This window comes from Corvus cornix, chromosome 2 (assembly GCF_000738735.6).
Source record: "Corvus cornix cornix isolate S_Up_H32 chromosome 2, ASM73873v5, whole genome shotgun sequence".
Taxonomy (NCBI): domain Eukaryota; kingdom Metazoa; phylum Chordata; class Aves; order Passeriformes; family Corvidae; genus Corvus; species Corvus cornix.
This window is the reverse complement of record NC_046333.1, coordinates 66,139,082-66,161,581: the sequence shown is the minus strand read 5'-3', so window position 1 is coordinate 66,161,581 and position 22,500 is coordinate 66,139,082. Positions and strand designations below refer to the sequence as shown.

General features: G+C 38.7%; 1 protein-coding gene across 1 annotated transcript in view; it reads right to left on the bottom strand.

Annotated features, from left to right (window-relative positions):
* The window catches only part of LOC104691452, a 170,199-nt gene that overhangs the window by 8,437 nt on the left and 139,262 nt on the right, over window positions 1-22,500 (bottom strand). Inside the window, exons 19-20 of the mRNA XM_039549741.1 lie at window positions 12,434-12,643; window positions 2,493-2,637 (exon numbers count right to left, since the gene is read on the bottom strand). Coding sequence (XP_039405675.1) covers window positions 2,493-2,637; window positions 12,434-12,643 — 355 coding nt within the window. The remainder of the gene's footprint in view (window positions 1-2,492; window positions 2,638-12,433; window positions 12,644-22,500) is intronic.

Genomic DNA, 22,500 nt, shown 5'->3' with positions numbered 1-22,500 from the left:
GTACTGTTACTCAGAAACTGCAATAGGTTACAGGGTGGCTTCTCTTCAGTTAGTTTCTCTTCCAATGTTATGCAGAAAAGTTTAAAGTGTCAACAGACAAAGCAAACATTAAAAGGCTGTTATGAGAGAGAGAAGTTATCCAAGTAATATCTTATGCAATAAAAGCCAAAAAAATCACATAAATTCCTGTAGATATTCAGAAGCTTTTTAATACCACTTCTATCTGGGTGTAAGTCATAAAATAATCACACACATGCACATGCACACAAACTGGAAAAAAAAACAACACGAAGTGGAAACCAAACCATGCACACCCAAATTAAAACTGTGCTCAGGAGTGACATTTAAACCTTTAGATTACTACCTAAGGTCATTTAATATTTATTCAGGTGGATGAGAACTATAGATAAAAGTAATACTATTAATCAACAGTGCTCAAGATATTGGGTAAGATCTTACAAAGGCAAATGCATTTGAAAAAGTTTTACCATACCAGTGTGAACAAAGGGACAACAGAAAATCATAACATGCTAGAAAAATGTCACTGATTGCTATGTTAATTGATTACAGAATTCTACATAAATGATTCAAAATAGCAGTAAGGTAAATTTCTTCCCATTTCCAGCTTCATTTTCAGGACCAAAAGGGAAGACTGAATCAGGATGCTGACAGTCTGCCCTGTATTTCTCTCTTTGCCTCTGACTTTGATGGCCTTGAGTGAATGATTTCGCTTTCTTGCCTGTGTTCCCCTTCCCACCTTCCTCTGTTATCTCTCATAGTTCCTGCCTTTGGGACATGGACAGTTTCTGATACATCTGTATGGAGCCAAATAGAATAGGCACTGATTGGTTCTAAATAAAGAGAACTGCCTGGTTCTAACTTTAATACTACTAAGAAAGCACAAACATAACCTCCAGGTTGCTTTAAGCTTCTGTAGCTCACAGGGAAGCAGGTATGGCCACCACGAAAACCTCAGCAAAAACGGTCTCTCGGATCTTGTAAATTTTGCAGCATGTTGGGACTTGGCTACAGAACTGGTAGATGAAGCCATCATTGCTCCTCTTCTGGGCATTCTCACAGTCTTGCAATTACAATAGCATTGTGCTTTGAACAATTACTGAAAACACTGTCAATGTTTTAGTCATGAAACTTGAAAAACAAATCAGCAACATTTTCTCCACCACAGCTAACAGGTACAAGCAAAGCTGAAAAAGCAGAAGCAAGTAAACCTGAGAAATCTAGGAATGTCCCACAGCTGGGAAGGGAAAAAAAAGTCATAGGAAATAATTATGTTTGCATGATCCAATCTGTGATCTGATCCCGTAAGTTCACCACACTGCACACTTGTTGAAGCCACAGAGGAGCTACGAAGGGAGCATTCACAGGACAACACTGCATGGGCAGAGATGTGGCCGTCAGAAACGTAAATCCTATCAGGCAGTAGCGATACCATGGATGTGGATCACGATGTAAACAACTCCACGGACCATGTGTTACTGCAGGAACTAGCTCTTGTCAGAGACAATGGGATTTCCTGAAGACTAGAAAAAAGGATGTATAGAAAGAGATGATGCAAAGACACCAATGACAGTGTATGACCTCCCTCCCCCAACAAAAGGGATATAGGAGCAAGAGCCCATACACTAAATTTACCAGTTTTCCTCAAAAAAAGTGTCTTTTGTGCTCATATGAACTTTCCAAGGTTCCTCTGTTACCAAACAAGATTACTGTGAATTTAAAAGTAACATAAGGTGCTTTTAACTGAAATTTACTTCTTAGAGGGCGTTAGAAAACTGACAGTGATAGGACTCAGCTGAGTGCAGAGATCTTGTGCAGCCAGGTACAACAAGCCTGGATAAAGAACAAGAGGAAATTGATATCTCACAATAACAGTGATGCCTAAGGACACCCAGCGTGTTCTGTAGCGCTCTGTCATCAAAGACCCTGATACTACCTTTGGTCAGGAGCAACTTCACTGAAAACTTGACACAGATGTTCCACTCTGCATATACTTCTCTAGGCACTGTGAGGGGGCCAGTGGCTCTCACTACACAGTAGAAAACACAATAAATGTCTGAGAGATTGGGACTTTTGCACTTAGACCAATATGTCCGGAAACATACCTAAATATATATACAATAACTGATTTAAGCCTGCCCCTAGCATACTTTAAATGCTGGTCCTTGTCTAAGTTAGATCGCTCTGGATTGCATTACTGTGTTGAGATTCTGAATGGAAAGTGTGAGACTGTTTGGGTAAAGGACAGCACTTCAGCCTTCAGGACTTTTGCAACAGCTGACTTTTGCAACTACCCAGGGGTGAAGACACATTGGAAAACACAGCTGTGAAATTTCAGCTCTCCCTGATAGCACCCTAGCCTTCCCAAAAGAAACTGTGTTTTAAAATTATTTTCTTTTTTCTATCCCTCCTATCATTTTATATTTAGGTATCAGGATTGTTTTTCAGCCAGGCACAAAAACTGAAAATAATACCTTGCCACCTTGCTGTACTCTTTTTCCTCTCCCTCAGCTTGATACATGTAGATGTACGCAGCACACTGTCCTTCTCCCTTATGCTCTCCTGGTCTGTGCTCACTTCATTACACAAAAGACTTTCCTCACTAATATCACCAAATGCCTGAAAAACAGAACAGACAAAACCAACATATTATTATGGCAGCGTTCAGTGAAATATCAGAGGGTACACAGATGACTTTGAGTACCCTTCCCCACCCCTCTCTTCTTGCTTTCAAAATATTACAGCTTAGAAGTTTTCATGAGTGTGAAATTTTATTCTGTCATACTAATAACCCAGCTTTGCAGCAGCTTACAGTTTAGCTTTCATGGTTCAGTTCCACTCCTGGGCTTATAACAATTTTTCTAACAGTTCTGCCAAAATATTATAAAGTAAAACTTACTGTAAATGTATTCACTAACACAGATAGAGCAGTGAGATTAACAATTTAAACACATGTGAAATGTGAATTCCCCTAATTTTTCTCACTCTAAATGCTTTAGTAAAACAGTCAAATGGGGATTTTTACGCCCATTGCTTTTCATAATTTCTTCTTCTGATGTTCTTGACACATGGAGAAGATTTGAGTGAATAAAGAATATACACTCAAAGAGGAATCATAGCCATGAGGAGGAGATGATGTTATAGGACTGGAAATTGGTTATAAAGCCAAGGCACTGCATCAGATACCACATCACATGTCAGATCCCCAGCTTGTGTCATGTGGGTGGCATTTTGCACAAGAGTGACCTGACTCCAATTGTTTTCATGTTTTGGAATGCCCATGTAAGAGAAATTTTTCTCAGATGAATTTGAGTAGAAATCAAATTTCAGACGCTGAGAAGTAACTGAGCTCAGCTCTTTCTAGCTGCTGTTACTCAAATGTTAGCATGAAAAAGCAGGTTGATCCAGTAATACACTAATGTTTTAAAGAATTTTGCTATTCTCAATCTAGTTTAGCACAGCTATAATAAATTTTACAAACACAGATATGTGTAAGGGAATAACCTCTAATTTCTATTGTATTTTTTTGTGTATTCTTATTATCTGTCTGTTGAAGCATCTTACAATCTTTATTGTATTTCTGGTTTTGATACACTGTGAAGCTAGCAAGTGCTGTTACCTCAGGAACAGAGGGAAACAGGCAACGTAGCGATATTCCCCACCTCACATGAAAAGCTGAGACTAAATATTGGAGTGGTCTTGTGTATCCTACCGCCTAGGCAAGTTTCTCTGTACCAGACTATTCTTTCTTCTCACCTAGATACCACTTACACAGAACAGCTGCCACTTTCTTTTTAGTTTTATTCTTTCAAACTAGGAGATAGTCCAGTTTTAGGTTGTCCAAAGCTGTTTCTCTCATGGCATAAACAATCATCAGAGCAGGTCAAAAAGAGATACAACATCATGGCAGGACTTCATAGCAACAGTTTTGCATTATAGGAGATATAAAGGAGGCCTACAGCATCAGTGAGCTAATAGAAACAGAAATATTTTTCCAGTTGCAATAATCTGAGAAAAATTTGTGGAAGTATCACCAATGTATACCTGGAGTTGCAACCCTAATTCCCCAGAAGCTGGAAAACTAATTTCATTTTATAGAATCATTTAGGTAGATTTGGAAAAGACCTTTAAGATCATTGGGTGCAGCCATAAGCCTAATACTGCCAAGTCCACCACTAAACCATGTTCTCCAGTGCCACATCCACATGCCCTTTAAATGCCTCCAGGGATGGTGACTCAACCACTTTTCTGGGCAGCCTGTTCCAGTCCTTGAAAACCCTTTCAGGCTGTCAAGAAATTTTTCCTAATATCCAATCCATTTCCTTTTGTCCTGTTGCTTGTTACCTGGCAGAAGAGACCAACCCCCACCTGGCTACAACCTCCTTTCAAGCAGTTGTAAAGAGTGGTAAGATCATCCCTGAGCCTCCTTTTCTCCAGGCTACACAACCCCAGCTCCCGCCTCTACTCTTTGTAAGACTTGTTTCCATGCAAAAGAAAAGAGGATATAGGGGACATTTAAGAGTTCACTGTAAAAGCCTTTCCTTTGGTGCTGGTTAACGCATACCAAGAGCTCTTTCAAACCTGATCGTTCACATACCCAGCATGTCTGACTGAAGCAATAGGAACCTTTGCTACAATTAACGCTATCGTTTACTTGTGTACTTTAAATTGAAGCTTGTATAGATATGTAGGATTTTTAAACTTGATCAGACGTTGTGCAGAGTTATGTTCTTAAATTAAAGTCCAAGTTGTTGTTTCTGAGAGTTACTTAATAGCAGTAACCTTATGGTTAATCAACCATGTAGTAAAGTTCACTGTGCATTTACTGCAGTGTAATTATAAAGTGAGCAAAAATATAATTGATGCATTTTGTCAATCTGTGTAGCTGCAAGGTACTTTTTCAAAGGTTATTTTTTTATTCAGATAAAATAAGTTAATGCTGTTTTGGCAATTATCCTTTGACTTCAGAGATCTTACTGCTGATTCAGGTAAAACTGTGTGATAGGTGAATAAGGATTATAAGCATTTAAAAGTACAAAATACCTTCTGCAACAATCAGTGGTCCTGCCCTTGCAGCATAAGATCATCATGAAAATCACTGAAAATACAGCAAATCTTGGTGTTTAAAGTGGGTTGAAACTGAAAGAGGTATTTTTTAATACAAAATAACATTTTTAAAGTACCCCTTAATTATCATCACTGCTGTTTGTTATACAGTACAACTAGAGTGCTATGGCAGCATTTTCCCCTTGAGCGCTGGCTCAGACTGAATGGGTGTGCTTGAACTTGCTTCCATTCCTTCTGCGAACAACTGACAGAAACAGTTCTAACTCTTCAGGACTCCAAGCAAAAATAAATGAAAATTTCCATGAACATCATGTATTTGAGTATGTGTTGATTAAGTAGATAACCCTTGCTCCTCACCCTACATTCTCTGCAAGTAAAAAAGAAGCAAGTATAATTTAAAATTGAATATTCATATACAGAACAAGGCTATAATGCTGTAGTTCTGGCATTTCCATAATTTTTCGGTTATCTGAAAGCCAGTGAGTCCTGCTGACAAGGTCCAGTAGTGGACCTGTCTCATTCCTTTCCTAGTTCTCCTATCAGAGCACAGACACCACCATACATAAGCAGGACATGGCCACTTGAAGGAAATAAATCTTTTTCCACATGACTTTGTGACTTTCTGGGGTACAGAGTATATAAAACCTGAGATCTGTAGAACACTAGGGCAGGGGGAAATGGCCACATGCTGCAAGGCTGCCTCCTGCATTTCCATCCTGTTGCAACATAGTCTTGACTGCAGTTGATAATAGATTAACAATTAATAGACACGGCTTCCATTTAAAACTATACCACAATTTACTGAAAAAAAGACAAAGACCTAATCTTGTGCTTGACAGAGAAAACAACATGAAACAGAAGATATGGAGAAATAACTTCTGCTCAGCTGAGACACGTTATGCTCATCCACTTCATCTGCAGCAGATGGATTGGCTTACCCTCCACAAGGGCAAGGAGCAACAGACTGTGTCCATTTCAGGACAGGGTTTACATGTGAGATGAGCTGGATCAATTTAAGAACAAAGCATACAAGCACAAGATTTCTCCAGGAAATCTCTTTTCCTTGTTCTCATCTTTTCGGGGGGATGGAAAGCGCTGCCTGGACAACTAATTTATTTCTTAAACTAATTATCTTTAATTGAATTATAACATTAAAGGAGAAATATATACTGGTAACAGTAACTTAAAACAGCCTGGTTTACTTCTTATTTGCAGTGAAACCAGCTCTATTGCCATGACACTGAACAAAAGGGCTGTAAGTTTGCAGGCTGTACTGATCCGATTGCCTATGTCCATGGCAGTATCCCTTAGCTGACTTGGTAAAATGTATGATTCCCAACTGAACCTCAGTGCATGTTGAGAGAGATCATTCTCCCACTGAATGCAGTTGCAAAGTATTACTTGTTTTCAATTGGACAGGATTAACCCTCAGAATTAGGCAGGCAGCATGTGGTAAAGCCTATTCAGCCCAGGAGTATGTACACACCTGCATGCATTAATCACTCTTCTGTAGGACAAACCTTTGCTGTTAATCCTTGCTTTTATAGGGATTTCCAGGAGACCAGCTCATGGTTGGTTTAAACTGGCCATGTTTGTGGTTGACCTGACATGATGCTGCTGAAGCCAGCCAAAGTGGGTCAGTTTACACCAAGTAATTACCTTTGCCCAGCCTCTGCCCCAGCCAAAAAGTCCTCATCCACTCCCTACAGCTGACCCAGCTTACAGAAAAGCCAGAGCTGTGCTGTTCCCTCTGGTGAGATGAGGATGAAGTCATGAAGTAGTGTACCAGCCTCAGGTACTGAGCTGAAGCAATCCTCCCTCTTTCTCTCCTCCATAAACCTCTAATGACCACTGAAGTGAGACTCTTTATGAAAACAGCATGTGGGGCTTTTGCAGTAAACGTGGCCAAATTATTCCCTTAATGAAATTAGGGCCAGAAAAAGCTGCACTCACATATAGGCATAAACTGTGCTGGAGTCAACTGCATGGCTTATACACACATGGGAAAAAAATAGGGCCCAATATTCATAGCAACATTGTGTATAAAAAAAGAATTTGTGGAATTAAGAATAAAACATGAGGCAATTTGTTGATTTGCCCAGGGAATATATGAGAGCAACAAATGTGTAGATTATTCTAAGGTTGTTTTTTAGTGTCATTATCAGATCCAAGAACTGTATATAAAAGCATGCGGTCCTTCACATGCTAGAAGTATAGTTTGCTCAAACAATTGTAAAATATTCAGTATTCTTAAGATTAAATATCTGAATATTGCTTCTGAAGGAACAGCTGTCAGCTTAAATCTAAAGTCTAGTTTGTTTACTGGCTGTATTTTATATCTGTTAGAAAATGACACCAAATGGCAATAAAATTGTTGTAAGTATTCTACTGGGGAATATAAATGCCCTTTGGTTACAGTGTACATATCTTTATACATAATTCCAGTATATTTTCCCTAGAATTATGTTAAATATGTAAAAAGCCTTTTCTCATAAAGGTAAAAATGCTAGATGTTTCCAAGCTGTAATTTAGCATTAGTGTCAAGATTGCTTCAGAAAATAAGCTATGGTTACTGTTTCATTCTTTTTAAGTGTCACTCAGCATACCATATCTGATCTTGTATTCAAAATAAACTTAAATGATTTTATTCACTTTTACAGAAGTGCAGGAGGGTTTAGACATAATTTATAGCATATGGATTGATGTAAATAGCTTAAACTAAGTAATTGGCTAGTCACCTACGCTGTCTTATCCTATTACTGCTAGGTACTTTTCAAGCAATTAGGGAAAACAGATCTCTTTTATCCAGTGAGTTTAAATTGGATGAATCCTTGACATTTGTGAAGGCTTATTTGATAGATAAAATCATACTATACAAAAACTTTCTCTACAATGCTGAGGTTTACTAGGCCTATAATAAGAAACTGATTTTTTGTTGAGTTAAAGTAGCTTATCTTTGCCCTTTTAATAAGAAATCAACTCCAGTCAGCAAAAATCAAGATAAAAATCACCCAGTTGGTGTTATCACCATGTAGACAGCAAACACGTACCACTATCATTAACTTTTCTGTGCATGGATTTCAAATACATTTAAAATGTTAAAATTCAATCATTTCCTGTATATTACAATAACATCAGATTAATGAATACCGAAAAGCATGAAAAGTGATTTATTTTGGGAAGGTCATTCCTTGGTTAGCCAACACTTAAATTGAATTACTATAAAGGGGAAATATATTATAGGTAAAAAGGAAAATGGTTTTTACTGCATGTGAATTCCTTTAGTTTTACAATGCTTATGATAAAAAGACTGCACCTACAAGTTTAACCTCTATAATTTTTATGCTGCACATTTAAAAAAAAATCTTATTATTTAACATTTCTAAGGCAATTTATACATGTCACCTTGTACTTAATGTTCCTTTTAAAACAGTTAGTTTTACCTCATCCCTATGAAACCTATAAAACTACTTTTCATACCAGACGTGAAATTTCTAGTTATACCAGGAAAGCTGGACCTCTAATGGGAATACCACACTTAAAGAAATAAGTATTTTAAAGAAGCTATTGTTTAGAGAGACATTTATTCCTAGCTAGTGTACTTCTACACACAGCACTTAAAAACTGGCCTTGCTTACTGGAAAAAAAAAAGAAAAGAAAAGAAAGGTAAGTATTATTAAAGTGAGTTTTGGCTCCTTGGGTAAAATTAGGTTCACACTGAAGTGATTTGCTGAATTAGGGCTATGAAAAAATCTTGCTTTCACTGAAATATAAAAGAGTAGGATGGGGCTGTAAATATGAAGTGAAATTCTTACAAGCATACCAGGACTTCCCAGCAAGATTATGCAAAATTCCTCTTATGCCTGTCAAAGAATATCTGCAGATACAGAAACATATCTGAAGTTAAAGTCACCAAGAGCTGAACACATGAATCTGAGGTAGAATTTGGCCTGGTGATTTCAGTGCTGCTCTCTTGCTCGTGCGTTTGGCAAGAGAAGCACTGCCCCAGACCTCACCAGCCTGCACACACACCTCAGTTAGCTAAATGTTAAGAAGCTACTGCTTGTGCTGGTGGTGGCCTCTGAACAATGCCTATATTTGCACATGCTTTTTCAAAGTTTTTATCATTTCTGTGTTGTTTTCTGCCAAATTGCTAATTTCCTCCTATTATACATACTATTTCTGAAGAACACCCACCAAAACCAGCACCCATCATGCTGTAAATGGCACAAAGCATTAAATATCTGATGGATAGATCTTAGTCCCCAAATGCCTGAATTCATGATGTTCCACTGCAGTATTTAGGAATAAGTGTTATGGCTCTCTCAGGTATGATTCCTGAAACTTACAGAAATTTAAAGCCTTTTCATTTGGCTATCTTCAGAGTTACATGCCTTCAGAGTTTCTTAATAAAAGTGAACAAACAAATGAAAATTTACACTGAAATAATTACATTTTCACCTTTGGTATGTTACTGTAATGAAAAGCAGGATTGTTTCACAGGAAGAAGGTGCATGTAACCCCCACTTCCTAGATGCTGTTGAATACTCCTTGCATTCTGCAGTTGTACAAGAGCACTAGCCCATCCAGAAGAAAAAAATAAGTGAAAATTGATTGTTTTCTTACTCTGTAGATGCTGCAGACCAGGCAGATGCATATACAATGGTAGGACTCATGACAATTGCCACAGATCACCCCTTTTCTTACAGGTTGTGTTCCTACAGTCCCAAGACAACATTTCATATAAATATCCTCTCTCTGGCGAGGAGAAAGAGGCTTGCTGGTCATGAGGAAAGAAGAAAGGCAGCTGTCATTCCTATGACAGGGAGAGAGAATAGATGACACTCTCTGCTCTTGCCACTGTGGAAGAAGAGCATTCCCTCCTTCACCAGTGCTGGAAAGGTGAGGAGAGGAGTGAAAAGCAAAACAGGAAGCCACCTTGTTTCTTTTGGTGAGGTGTTGTACCCATTCTGGCATAAAACAGGTAAGATTATGAAGTTATATTATGTAGGTAAATTTCTGGTAAAGAGAAATCTTATTTACACCAATGCGTGATCCAATGGAAGCTGATTAAATTTAGAATAAGAGGAGTTTTCTGACCAAATAGACTATAAGGATCCAGAAAAATCTTTCCATTGCGTCACTGGGAGCAAAATACCTAAAACAGACTAGAGTTAGGTAAACTAAACTACCTGAGTCTTTAGAACTAGCTCTAGATACTCAAACTGAAAAGGCTTATACACAACAAGCTGTCAATAGAGGGAGCAGACTTAAAAGATTATTCCAAGAAACCCAGGTGCCTTTCATCTTCTACATTCTTAAAAACCATACAGAGATTTGCAATGTACCCTTCAGCTCCAAAACAATTTTCTAACCCCACTCAAGAACCCCTGCTTGTCTAGCTGCTGTAAAGGGGGAAAAAAAAATGTTCCTGAGAGGTGTCAACAGCAGCCAAGTGGTAAAGCTCAGGTGTATTTTTCCCCATGGCAGCAAACATCTCACTTGTCACTGTATAGTTTTAAAATTCATTAAATATTCCTAATTTGGAACTGAAGTAGAAAGCCCTGACCTATAAAACACACAAATGTATAATTACATCTGTTATCAGCTAAATGTAAGATCTGTATACGGGCTTTACTGCAATTATTAGTTAAGCACATTTCTTACATGTAATTGTATTTAGATCTACAAGTAAAAACACTGTAAAGCACGCATTGATCTCCTCAATTAGATGTGCAGCTTTCAAGACAATGAGGTAAGACTCAGTCATGGATTTTAGGGATAGGCTATGCTATGATCTGGTGTGGGAAACTACAGAGAAGTGGCTTGAGCCATCCACATTATGCAGTTCTTACTTTATGGATGCTGGAAGCTTCTCAAAAGCTCGCCTGGGAAGACAAAACTACATTGTATGAGAATGCATTTCTTCTCTCTCAGAAGTACAAAACAGATTAATGAGCTGAAACAGAGCACTAGGTTAAGATTGCCTCGGGTGTTCAAAGACCCTCCTTCCAAAGCCTGATGGAAGTTGATTGAAACCTCACCACTGAAAAGCTGAGAAGAACTTAATTGGGAAACACGACTCTGCAAAGAGCTAAATTTTAACAGGCAGAAAGTAGGAGTTGGGCTGCCTGGCTGGCCTCCAACATGGAAAAGGTGTTTTAGCAAAAGTCTAGGCAATTATTCACGTCGGAGTTTCTTCAAGAGACTTGGGCATGGACCTGGATTTGCCAGTTTCTTTGTTCCAGTAATTAAGTTCTAGTTCATGTAGGCCACATGCCTTCTCTTGTTTTCTTTGGCCAGCTCGAAGACTCTGGTGTCTTCACCCTGGTGAATCATAAGTTCCCCGGGCAGAAAACTATGTTTGGATTCCTTGAGGACAGTTTCCTTTAAATTAAATTTTCTTTAAAAAGCCAAGTAGGGCAAAGACATTAAGAATAAAATCTTTAATGAAGAAAACAGCCTTGAAACATTAACCAAAGGAGCAGAAGCAATGTTTGCCTCATGCTGGAAAGATGTACTTGAACCTTCACCTTAGAAGTGTGCAGCTGAAAACATTGTGCTTCATCATCATTTGTGACAGTTTTGGTAAAAAGATCTTAGTGATGATGCCCCCACTCCTTATCTCGGTAGGTAAAGTAATATCCTTTCAGTCTACTTTCTCTCAAATGACAATCTTTTTTTAAGAGTCTCTCAACACAAGACCAAAGGCAAAAAGGAAATGTTCTTCTTCAAAGCACTTAGAAAAAAAACGGTAAAGCAATGAACAAAATGCAGCCCATGAAACAAGTAATGGGTGATACGTCTCTTTAATAACATCCTGTATTGAATTTTAGTGCACAAGCTGCTGAAATGCTGACAACATCCAAGATTCAATCTAAAACATGCAAGATGCCAGTAGGTAATCTAACTGTGCTTTAGCTCTGTGTATCTGAGTACAAACTAAGTGAATGACCATACTTGCAGTAATAGCTGTCCATTAAATGTCCACAGCACTTACCCTGTATATTTATATATATATTATAATTCCTGTACAGAATAACCTTATGTGGTTCTAAGTGATATATATTTATAAATAATCTCTATGTGTGTAGTTTCAATGTATATCTTACATAATTGCCTTTAAATGGCTCTATAAACAATCTGAAATTGCCACTTTGCACTGCAAAAGCATTAACTCATTGATTATACACTACTATTTAGGAGTGAGGTCTTCCTATTGAAGCTTCCAGTGTGTATTTCGGGCAGGGTCAGGCACGGCCTATTGTCCTCTTTTGACTGTGACCCAGTTCTGAAATGCACCCCTTTGCCTTCAAAATCTGGCAGCGAGGAGCCTGCTCGGACCTACCTCAATGACAGCCCCATCAGGTAGCCTGAGGAAGTGCCGGTAGAGCTCCCGGAAGCCGCTGAGGTGAACCGTGTAGACACAGACGTGAACAGTGGTGCTACCCTTCCAGCTGGCTGCAGCGTCAGGGATTTCATCCTGGTGCTGGAGGTCACAGCTGGAGACACCAGGCTGGCTGGCGTGGTCCTTCCAGATGTAATCAGACACTGCCACCTAGTGAAACACGGCCCCCCCCGCCCCCCGGACACACGCACACGCACACACAGAGGCCCCCACCCCCCACCAAAGGAACATATTTAATTAACTTCTGGCAAGAGCTTAACCGATTTAAAATGATTTTACAATAAATCTGCAAAGCTTGTACCATATGCAGTGCTTGCACACAGTTCTCTACTACATATTTTTTTATGACATAGATCTAAATAGAGGAGATAGACAAATCCCTAGTGTATATTCTATAAAGTTAATTCTGCACAGATGAAGCTGTAATTGACTCCCATATTAACCAAAAGTAGGGAGATCAAGCAGGGTAGGTTAAACAATAAAATGGCAATGCTAATTTAAAAAAAGAAGCTTCCCAAGAATTTTGTGAGCGAGTATTTGTATTTCTCTCTCTTTGAGAAGCCTTTGCTCCTGTACCCACAAGCACTTTTTAGTCTCTGATCTCTGTATAATATTAAAATAACCTTGTGCTGCTAACTGAATTGTAGATGAGCAGAGTAAATAAGGTGTATTTTAGTGCATTGTGTAAAGCTAGTTTATTAACAGTTACCTAGCTTCCTAGTTTGCTCTAAACATGTTTGCTTTGGTAGGTTTGGTATCCCCCTACATCAGTCTGCATTTCCATTTAACCTTTTCCATGTTAATTCTTTACACAGACTGAGCAGAATTCAAGACTTCAGACCCAGGATCATGGCAAAAGGCTTAAGCACGCTTTATCCTTAACTAGAAATTATGAGAAGCATAATTTTTATACTGTCCCTGAAGTGCAAGCATAAAGTTTTTAACCCTCCACTTTTGTAAGACCTTTTTGTCACTCATTTTCTCCCATGAGATGCTACTCCTGTTTGTGGAAGGAAGGGATTGGTGATGTTGGTACATCCTTACAGTACATCAGTATGTTCTTCCCAAACACTTCTATATAATGTAGACAAAATACCACTTTTGCTGGCCTAGCACATGCTTTTTCTTTCAAGGATGTGTATTACACTGGAAGAAATGATTGGAACTTACTCACAAAACTAGCTAAAAAAAGCTCTCATTTAAGATAGGTACCTCAAAACCTTCTTCTGCATAATTTTGCTTTTACTTTTTGCTGAAATGAAGAGCTCAGATTCTTATGAGAGATCTCAAAAACCAGATACAAATTTTTCCCCTCACTTGGGAAAAGTTAGATTTAGCTCAGTTTGCTTGAGTTCCAGTTCACAGTTCCTCAGCTGTTCTTACGCGTTACGAGGGATCCCATTAACTAGCACAGTGTGTCAATGCCACGATTCTGACGTGCCTTCTGCTATTATGAGCCACTGCCTTAGGAGAGGATTTGTTTTAGGTGAATTAAGAAAGCAAGAACACATATAGGAAATTATCTCCAACTCTTTTCCAGGAATGACAGAACAATAGGATACTTCATTTTAGCGCCAGCTTCCTTTTACATCAGTCCTAATCAATTTTTTTACATTTTAAAACAAGGAAAGGTCATCTGAAATTTAAGGTAAAATAAGGACAGTCAGAATTTTCCACACCAAAGCCTCTGGGGTTCAAAGGATTTCATTGAGGACAACCTGTCAGGAACATACAGCAGCCATAAGGACAGGACAAGCCCTGCATTTTTTTCTGTCTACCACACAAGCATGTTTTACATGTACTTTTCCAGAACAGGGGAGAGCATGGACCTTCCACTACTTTCTCACAAATAAATTACCACCTGTTTTTTCAATCAGTGCTCGATCTAAGTGTAATTTACAACATAAAATTACTGTGCAGGAAGCCAAAGCCATGTCACTCTAAACTTTGTGCCTGAGCCAACCTTCACCTTGCCAGGGCAAAGATCTTCTTTGGAAGTTCTTGACTCTGGGTGCCATCCCTGTGACACCATATCCATATGGGACCAGGTATGGCATCAGAAGTCTCTGTCTTGCCGCCTCCCCAAGAGCAGACAGTTCTGCAGGATAGTGGGAGTACACAAACCCATCTGACCTGCTGTCACATTTCAAGATCTGGTGAACTCCCTCTGAGGACACTTATGTGACTAGCCTACCTTTCCCCCACCAAAAAAAAAAGAAATAGCAGAGATTGATCATCTGACAACTGAAAGAGAAAAGGCACCACCAAAACTGATGGTGCTGTGGTGACTTGGGTAGCCTTGGTCTGGGATAGGCAGAAGAAAGGAAGGAAAGGGAACCCTTTGCTGGAGCGTCACTCATTAACCCTTCCTCAAAGTCACCTGCTAGTGTGAGTTTGCCTGAAGGCACTCTTCAATATGTGGAGGGATATAACACTTGAATAACAGTTCCAGGAGGGGGGAGCAGCTCTGTTTGTGGATGAGGATTTAGAGACCCCAGCACAGAAGGACCTTTCCATTCCCTCCTTGCTAGCACCATCTGAAAGTATTTGGCAGACAGATGTCCACTGCCTTGAAACTCTCAAAACACATTTCTGTGAAGTGATAGGTCACTAGCGAGCTGCTGTGGCCTACATAACCTGAAGTAAGCTCCAAAAGTAAACTCTACTGTCATCTGAAATTTCTATCATTAAGTTAATCAAAAATGTCCATTCATTTCTACAGGAATACAATATGAGTTAATAAATCCACTGAGACAGGCTAGTCAAGAGACTGTGCATATAGGACATGTCAGAGAAACTGAAGTTAGCAATGATCTAGATTCACAAGGGCTGACAAGAAACCACAAAATGCCAGAGCAGTGTACAGTAATCCTTAAATGAAATTCATCTTTCAGCAGAAAAACACATTAAGGATGGTAATTCAATGATAAAAGAGGCAGGCCAGAACAGGTTCAAATGCTGAATATTTCACAGCATAACTTAATTAAAGCCCGAGTGTGAGGCTGTTAATCGCTTTATAATAGTTCAGCTTGAAATGAGGTCTGAGTGCCCTTATAGTTTATTTGTTTATGTTATTATAATCATAAAAGGTTACACTGACCTAATGCAAATGTACAGTTTTCACTGGCCTTTGTTATATTGGCAGTTTTTTCTCCTTTTGGTCCTCCTATCTTCGCGCAAGTATGTGAAGGGAAGAACTGGGAGGAAGGGTCATGAATTTAGGTCAGATCAGATGATTCAGTAAGTCTCATGTGGGTTTAAGGCTTATTAATAATTTTAATACATTCTTCCTTGACAACAATGATTTCAATCACTGCTCCTTTAACGTACACTGTGATGTAGAAATACACAGGTTTTTAAAAGAGTGGAACATGCTTCTCCTACAAAAAAGGTAAATTATGTCAACCCTTTGGAAATTGCAGTGCCTAACCTACAAAAAAGACAAAAAAACTCTTGTAAGTACAAATAAAAATGTATTATGTTGTATAAATGTATTATGCCATACCAAGTGTAGAGAAATATGTTATCGAAGTAGAACACATTTTAAACACAAATATATTGATAAATGTATATTTATAAATATGTTACAGAACGGAGGCACAGCCAATTAATATTACCAATATTTCCTAGGTCAGGGTACAGAAAATGCCATGATAGTGTGTAGAGGTACTATGATGTTTTCTATTGTTTGACAGCTTTTGTGAGAGAAGAAAGGAAAGAGTATTTCCTCAGATTTTCTGAGCTGCAGTGGGAATGAGAGGAAGACTGACTTCTAGTGTCTTAAAAAACAGACATCAGCATAAAAAAAGTTCTTTTTAAAAAGTTGAGAAGTATACATGTATGTCTAAACACTTGATTATGATTAGTACTGATTCTTAACTGTTTGCAGCAGCATTATTACTAGCAATGTCATGTGAATCAATTCCAGCCTCATGCATTGCCACATGTATTAAAAAATTGTTTGAAAACAGTATTAAAGGAAAATACATAAAATGAGCAAAGTCGACCAAATCGACCAGTTGAGAATGCGTGGAATTGAGCGCTGGTCATGACAAATAATTAGCAAAAGTTACAAGCTGTTAACTTTAGTCAAAAGGGCAAAAAAGTGTTGAAATTATAGAAAAAAAAAAAAGACATCAAAAGTCGAGGGTGCTGTATTTACTTCAAGTAACTTTCATAAACATGGTAAGTGCATTTTCTGTGGTAAGAGTTGTAAATATGGGAATTACTGTCCTGGAGGCAATCTTTGTTAAACCAGCGTAGCTTTACAATTAAAAAAACAAAAGCTGGCTAGTGCTGACTTCTGAGAGAAGCACAGTACCCCTTAAGCATTACAAACCCCATTTCTGACAAACTGTTGCTAAAAACCTTGCCAGCAACTCTGGTAAAAGAAGAATTTACATGGAAATATCTAAAACCATCCTTCCAGTCCGTGTTTAGGGCACCTTGGTGGCATCCAGGTTCCAGTGAGAGTATCACTGGACCTCATGCAGAATTAGATGTGACAGTGGGGAAGGTTTCCAAGCCACTGTAGGAAGGATGGGGTACTTTACAAGTCATGAAAATGAACTCAGTTTGAATAAATCACGAAATTGGAGAAATGGCAAGCAAAGGCACGAACAAGAAAAGCTATTAGGACTGCCAAAAATCATACCATCATGAGCAAGCCACACCAGCGCTCCTCGTGTTTAACCCTTACACACACGAAGCACTCACACACATTTACACACATGCAGCAAACTTTGGTGGGGCGGCAGCATGTTCTCACACTCCTGGGGCCATAATGAGGCATGTGAGTGTCTCAGGTTAGCAAAGGCCTTTGTGGGCTCCTGGCAGATAACCCTTGCCAGGCACACATGGAGTATCAGCCATACCCTGACCTACAGAGCCTTCAAACCAGTGTGATACCCCCACCTCTGACTGCCCACAGTAACTCTGCAGAGAGATAACTCGTTTCTAGATCATCCTATTTATGAACGTAATGGACCAGCATAATGGACCAGTAGTATCCAGGAATTGTTTGTTTCAGTCAAATTATGAATGCCTGAAGCATTGCTGTTACAGTCTTCCCTGATTTATTTAACAAACAGACATGGACAGACTAAATGGTGAAAAAAAACATATACAGAGGATAACCTCTTTGTAAATGACTAAGGAGAAATCCCAGAATAGATTTATGGAAAGCGGCTTAGCATCATAACACTAGGAAACAGCAGCAGGTCTTTTTGTTTCTGATTTGCAATAACATCATACTTATGGATATGTCCAGTGAACAGCAATGAAGATCTTTTCTAGGGGATGATTTTCATCTCCTGTTTTTAGATATTACAAAGTGCAGCCACATATTCCCTGGCTACAGTGCAGCCATTGCTTGTGTAGTCTGCTGCTTACCATCCCATTTTTTCAGATCTAAATCTTTTGTGGTTTTAAATGTCCGCACTTCAGTCACCCATAAAAAATACACAAATGTAGAAATAGTCTCTTCCAAACAATAATAAATCTGGGGGAAAAAAGTCATTTGAAGAATTAAGTCAAGGAAAACTGATATTCAATTCAGCAAAAACCTTAGTGAGTAAAAATTAAAGGCCACAGCTTTCTTGCATTTCCTTGTGCATAGCAGTGTCTTTGTCCATTGATTTGCCCTAAGGAAAGGAGGTAAAACACATTTCCTTCCTATTCCAGAGAATCCTGCTATATTCTGAGCCTAGAGAGGGTTTGGTTCAGATGAGCAAGAGAAATCTCTCTCCATGCCTCATTTCCCAAATTTTATAAGGGATGCTGGAATCAGTTACTTAAGAAAGCATCTTCAGTAACTTCCAACAGACAGGATTTTATATACAAAAGTGTTTAGTAAAAGTTATTTTCCCTATGGAAGTCAGGATTTTAATGCATACAAGGGCATATCTGTGTAAATAAGAGGGTCTGCTGCTCATTATCTGTTCATCAACATTTGTTATTCATTACTCATGTGTTTACAAATGCAATGCAGTCAGAAAGCAGAAATAATACTATATGACTTTGGTGACCAAAAATACACCAGAAACAACAAATGGTAAATAGATCCATGGAGCAGTTCGTCCTATGGGATACAATTTGCCCACAGAAGATATTCTGTGAAAAATTTGTGAAAATAACCCTGACAGATCTGTGAGTAACAATGCAGTACAAAAATAATATGTAAACAGAAAACGAAGGAGCTAAGATTGTCGATTAATTGTTTGGCAGTGAGCATTTTATTTTTACTGTTTGGAACTGATTAAATGCAAAGAAAAGATAGTTAAAAGAAACAAGTCTGTGTTCACAGATTTCATTCAATTTGTCCAAGACCATGTGCATTCAAGATGTATGTCTGGGAATGAGACAGGCTTTTACTCACCTGTGACTTACATCAGATGGACAGATCTGTTCCTGGCAGCTTAATAACATTTTTAAACCTGGATCATTACATGGGCAGTAAATCAGCTGACAACTTAAAACTAAAATACATGGGACTAGTGGCTCCTAGTTGCATCTTCTTCAGCTTCAGAAAATTTCCTGCTGTGCAGGCAGTGGAATAGTGTGTCCTTGTGCTAGTGGTGTTGAACATTGTGTGAATGGTGCTCTTGAGGAAGGTGCCTTTTGTTGAGTGTCTGACCAAGTCTAAATTTTAATTTCTATTTTTCTTTCTTTTATTCAAACAACAGCAAAACTGCTGTAATGTTTTACTAAGAATCAAAATTTTCCTAGTTTGCCTGTTTAGATCCCTTGTTTCTTTTCAAGCAGATGGAAGGGGCTTAGGAAAATGAAGGTGGAAGAGAAAAGAAAATTTAAACACTTCTAGTAAAACATATCTGAACATCTGTGAAGGGTGGTTGTCCTCCTTTAGAAACACTGTAATTTTGCTCTGATCTTTCAGTAACCCTAATAAGTATCCTGACTACTCCAGCACAGATGTTAATTATTAGCAAACATTTACCACAGAAAGTATCTAGAATCTCTCACTCACACTGCAGCCCCATTGCTCCAGCAGCTGTAGAGACAGGTAGAAATGGGCTGCCTGCAGAACAAGGAGTTAACAGCCTGTGTTGACATCAGAGGACATTTATGGGGCTATTTGCTTTAACTGTCCATAAATTATCTCATCTGATTTTCCAAATAATCACCAGCAATCAGCTGCTTTCTTGCAGACATCACTGCAGAAATAAGCCATGGAGGAAGAACCTGAAAGAAAAAGCTTTCACAAACACCTCCCTGGCAGGGTGGAGAGTAGTGGAAGGAAGGGCCTGACATATTTGTGTAAGCTGTGGCGTTAAAGTAAATGCTGGTTTCATTGTAGAAAAGCAGGGAAGAAAGAAAATGAGGGTGGCAGAGGTTTGGGTATTCCTTTGTGATCAAGGCTGACATTCTCCATTCTCATCTCACCCCCTCTGCCATCTTCACCCCAAGGATGCTTTTTCTGCCTCCACAGGGCCAGCATCCCAATTGCAAGCTCATCAGACACCAAACCAAAAGTGCCTCAATTGCTAAGGTATTTCCTTATTGTCAGTTTACTCCTTCTTTTTCCCATGCCAGGGTTTTATTTTTGGCTTTTGCAAACAGTTTAACCATGCTTGGCACTGATGCTTCTCTAGAAATCTAGGAATGTAAGTCCACTATAGCAAGTGGAGACAAAGAGTCAAAGGTTCAGGGCAGTTTGCATGAGCCTTCAACGGAGTATGCAAACCAGTTGGGTCTGCAAAACTTGCAAAAGAGACTTGCAAAAGAGACTTGCAAGATCAGCCTGTCTCCCAGGGCTGTCTGAGTGTACCAAGAGCCTCTCAGCAATGCCTTCTTCCCTGCTTCAGTTAAGAAACCAGATAGCAAGAATTCTTCTCACAAGAATATTTTCCACTTGTAGCACACTATTGCAAAAACAGCCTCTTTGTGGTATTTCAGCAGTTTTGTCTTCAGTTCAAGCAGGAACCATTAAATAAAAAAAAAATAATTTACAAACAAAGCAAAAATGACTGCTAGGAACCCTAAGAAATGGTTTATGGTACAACCTAAAGTTTTGGGCAAAGGTGTGGCATGATTTTATGCATGCAACAAAGATTCTGTTTGCATTTGATTTTACCTTAACTAGTTTGCTTTTCCTGAATTAGAAGTTACTGTCTGAGATATCCAGAAACAATTGTTGTGTATTACTGAATTTGATGTGCTTTTTTGGTAGAAAAATGGTTTAGTCTACTGTGACCAATTGTCTATTATAATGAAGCTTATTATTAATGGAGTATACTCTTATATCCTTATTTTTTCCTTCTCGGAAGATAGCAGAGTTCAGCATCCGATAAACATGTAAATTGCATTTTTCTTTTCACACAGGACAGATTTCAACTTCTGAACCAGCAGTCAACAAAGATTCCCCCAGCTGCTAGGAAAAAAAAAAAGTAAGTATTTGTGAAGAAAGGCATAATAAGATCAGAGGGAAGCCTGTCATAAAAATGCACATTGCATAATACATGATGGATCAGTTCTATTATTTAACTTTTGCATAGATATAACAATACAGAGATATGCTAACCATCATAGTCAGCATTAATTTACAGTGGGAAAAATAATTAGAATCTCACTTTTTCTGAAGAATGGAGTGAAAATGTAAACAATGCTTCCCTCCAGGCAAGTGCTTTATCAAGTTGACAGGTGCATTTGAATTTCCATGGGTGGGGGACATAATAGGTTATTTATGTGTCATTTTAATAGAAAGGCCCAACCATCAAGATGGACAGGAGACTTTATCAGTACTGCTGTTTGCAACTAATCCACCAATTTAATACCCCATGAAAATACCTGCAACAAAACCTGGACATTTTTCTTTTCCACTCCATTATAGGCAAATCAATATGGGTGCTATTCATCTCAAATCTTTGGCTCAGCAGGTGCCTACTACACAGAGCTCCTAACAACACTGGTGCACTGGCACAGCCACATAAACATAGAAACTTTGACCTCTGGTGCCATCAGTGACTCCACAACAGGATCACAACAGTGCACTTGGATCATTAGTTCACGATCAGATAGAAGTAAGCAAGAAAAAAATCTTTTTTCTAGGTTGTTTGCTTTTTTTTTTCTTGTTTTAGTTTGGTTTTGAGAAGAAAAAATCCAGCAAAAATTTTTTAAAGTTTTTGATTACTATAATTTTATCTGAAGTAGCCACTCCCTAATTTTCACAAACAGTATATTCCTGGCTGGAGAATAGCCACAAGCCAGAAAAACATTATACATCTCCTAGCTGTAACATGTTTCTTTACACAAATTTTCCATGAAAAAGAAAGATGCTAAAATGTGTACTCCAGTCACACCTTCTTGTGCATTAGCACTGCTAAAGGCTGCCTTTTTTTGTCCTGTATAGGGCTGTGATGTTGAGTGACAGCCTCAATGTGACCAAGGGTAAATTTGGTAGCCATGCTCCAATTTCTTCTTCATCTTCCCTCCTTGGTACTGTCACATGTATGAGCACACAAGTTCCCCCTGTACTTATCTACACAGCTATTGCTGCCACATTTTTAACACACAGCATATGCTGACAGCCCCCCTGTCCTTCACTGGGGGGTGTGTGTGTCTGCACAGTCAAAATCAGCCTGAAAAAGTATTTTCCATTAGGGAATACTTTAAAAACCCCAACCTTTTTCAAGAGCTGAAGGTTTCCATTATTGCAAGTCCATCCTCATCTGTGTGCAAAAGTTCAGTTTCCAGATTCATGACCCACCAGGGTCTGCATGGACTGGAAAGACAGTCCCCAATGAGCTTGAAAAGCTTTAGAATAGATCTAGGGAGGATAGAGGTAATGAGATCATCCACCATTCCCATGTCCACTCAGAAGTGTGCTCTAGTTCAGAGATAATTCTTCTCTAACTCACACACATATGGCTCCAGAGATGTTTCAAGTATATAACTGGAAGTATCTTTACACCCCCTGGGTAATTCCTCAGACTAGCTACTCCTGAAACTTTTTGCAAAAGCAAGCAATTCATAAGGACATAAATTTGATT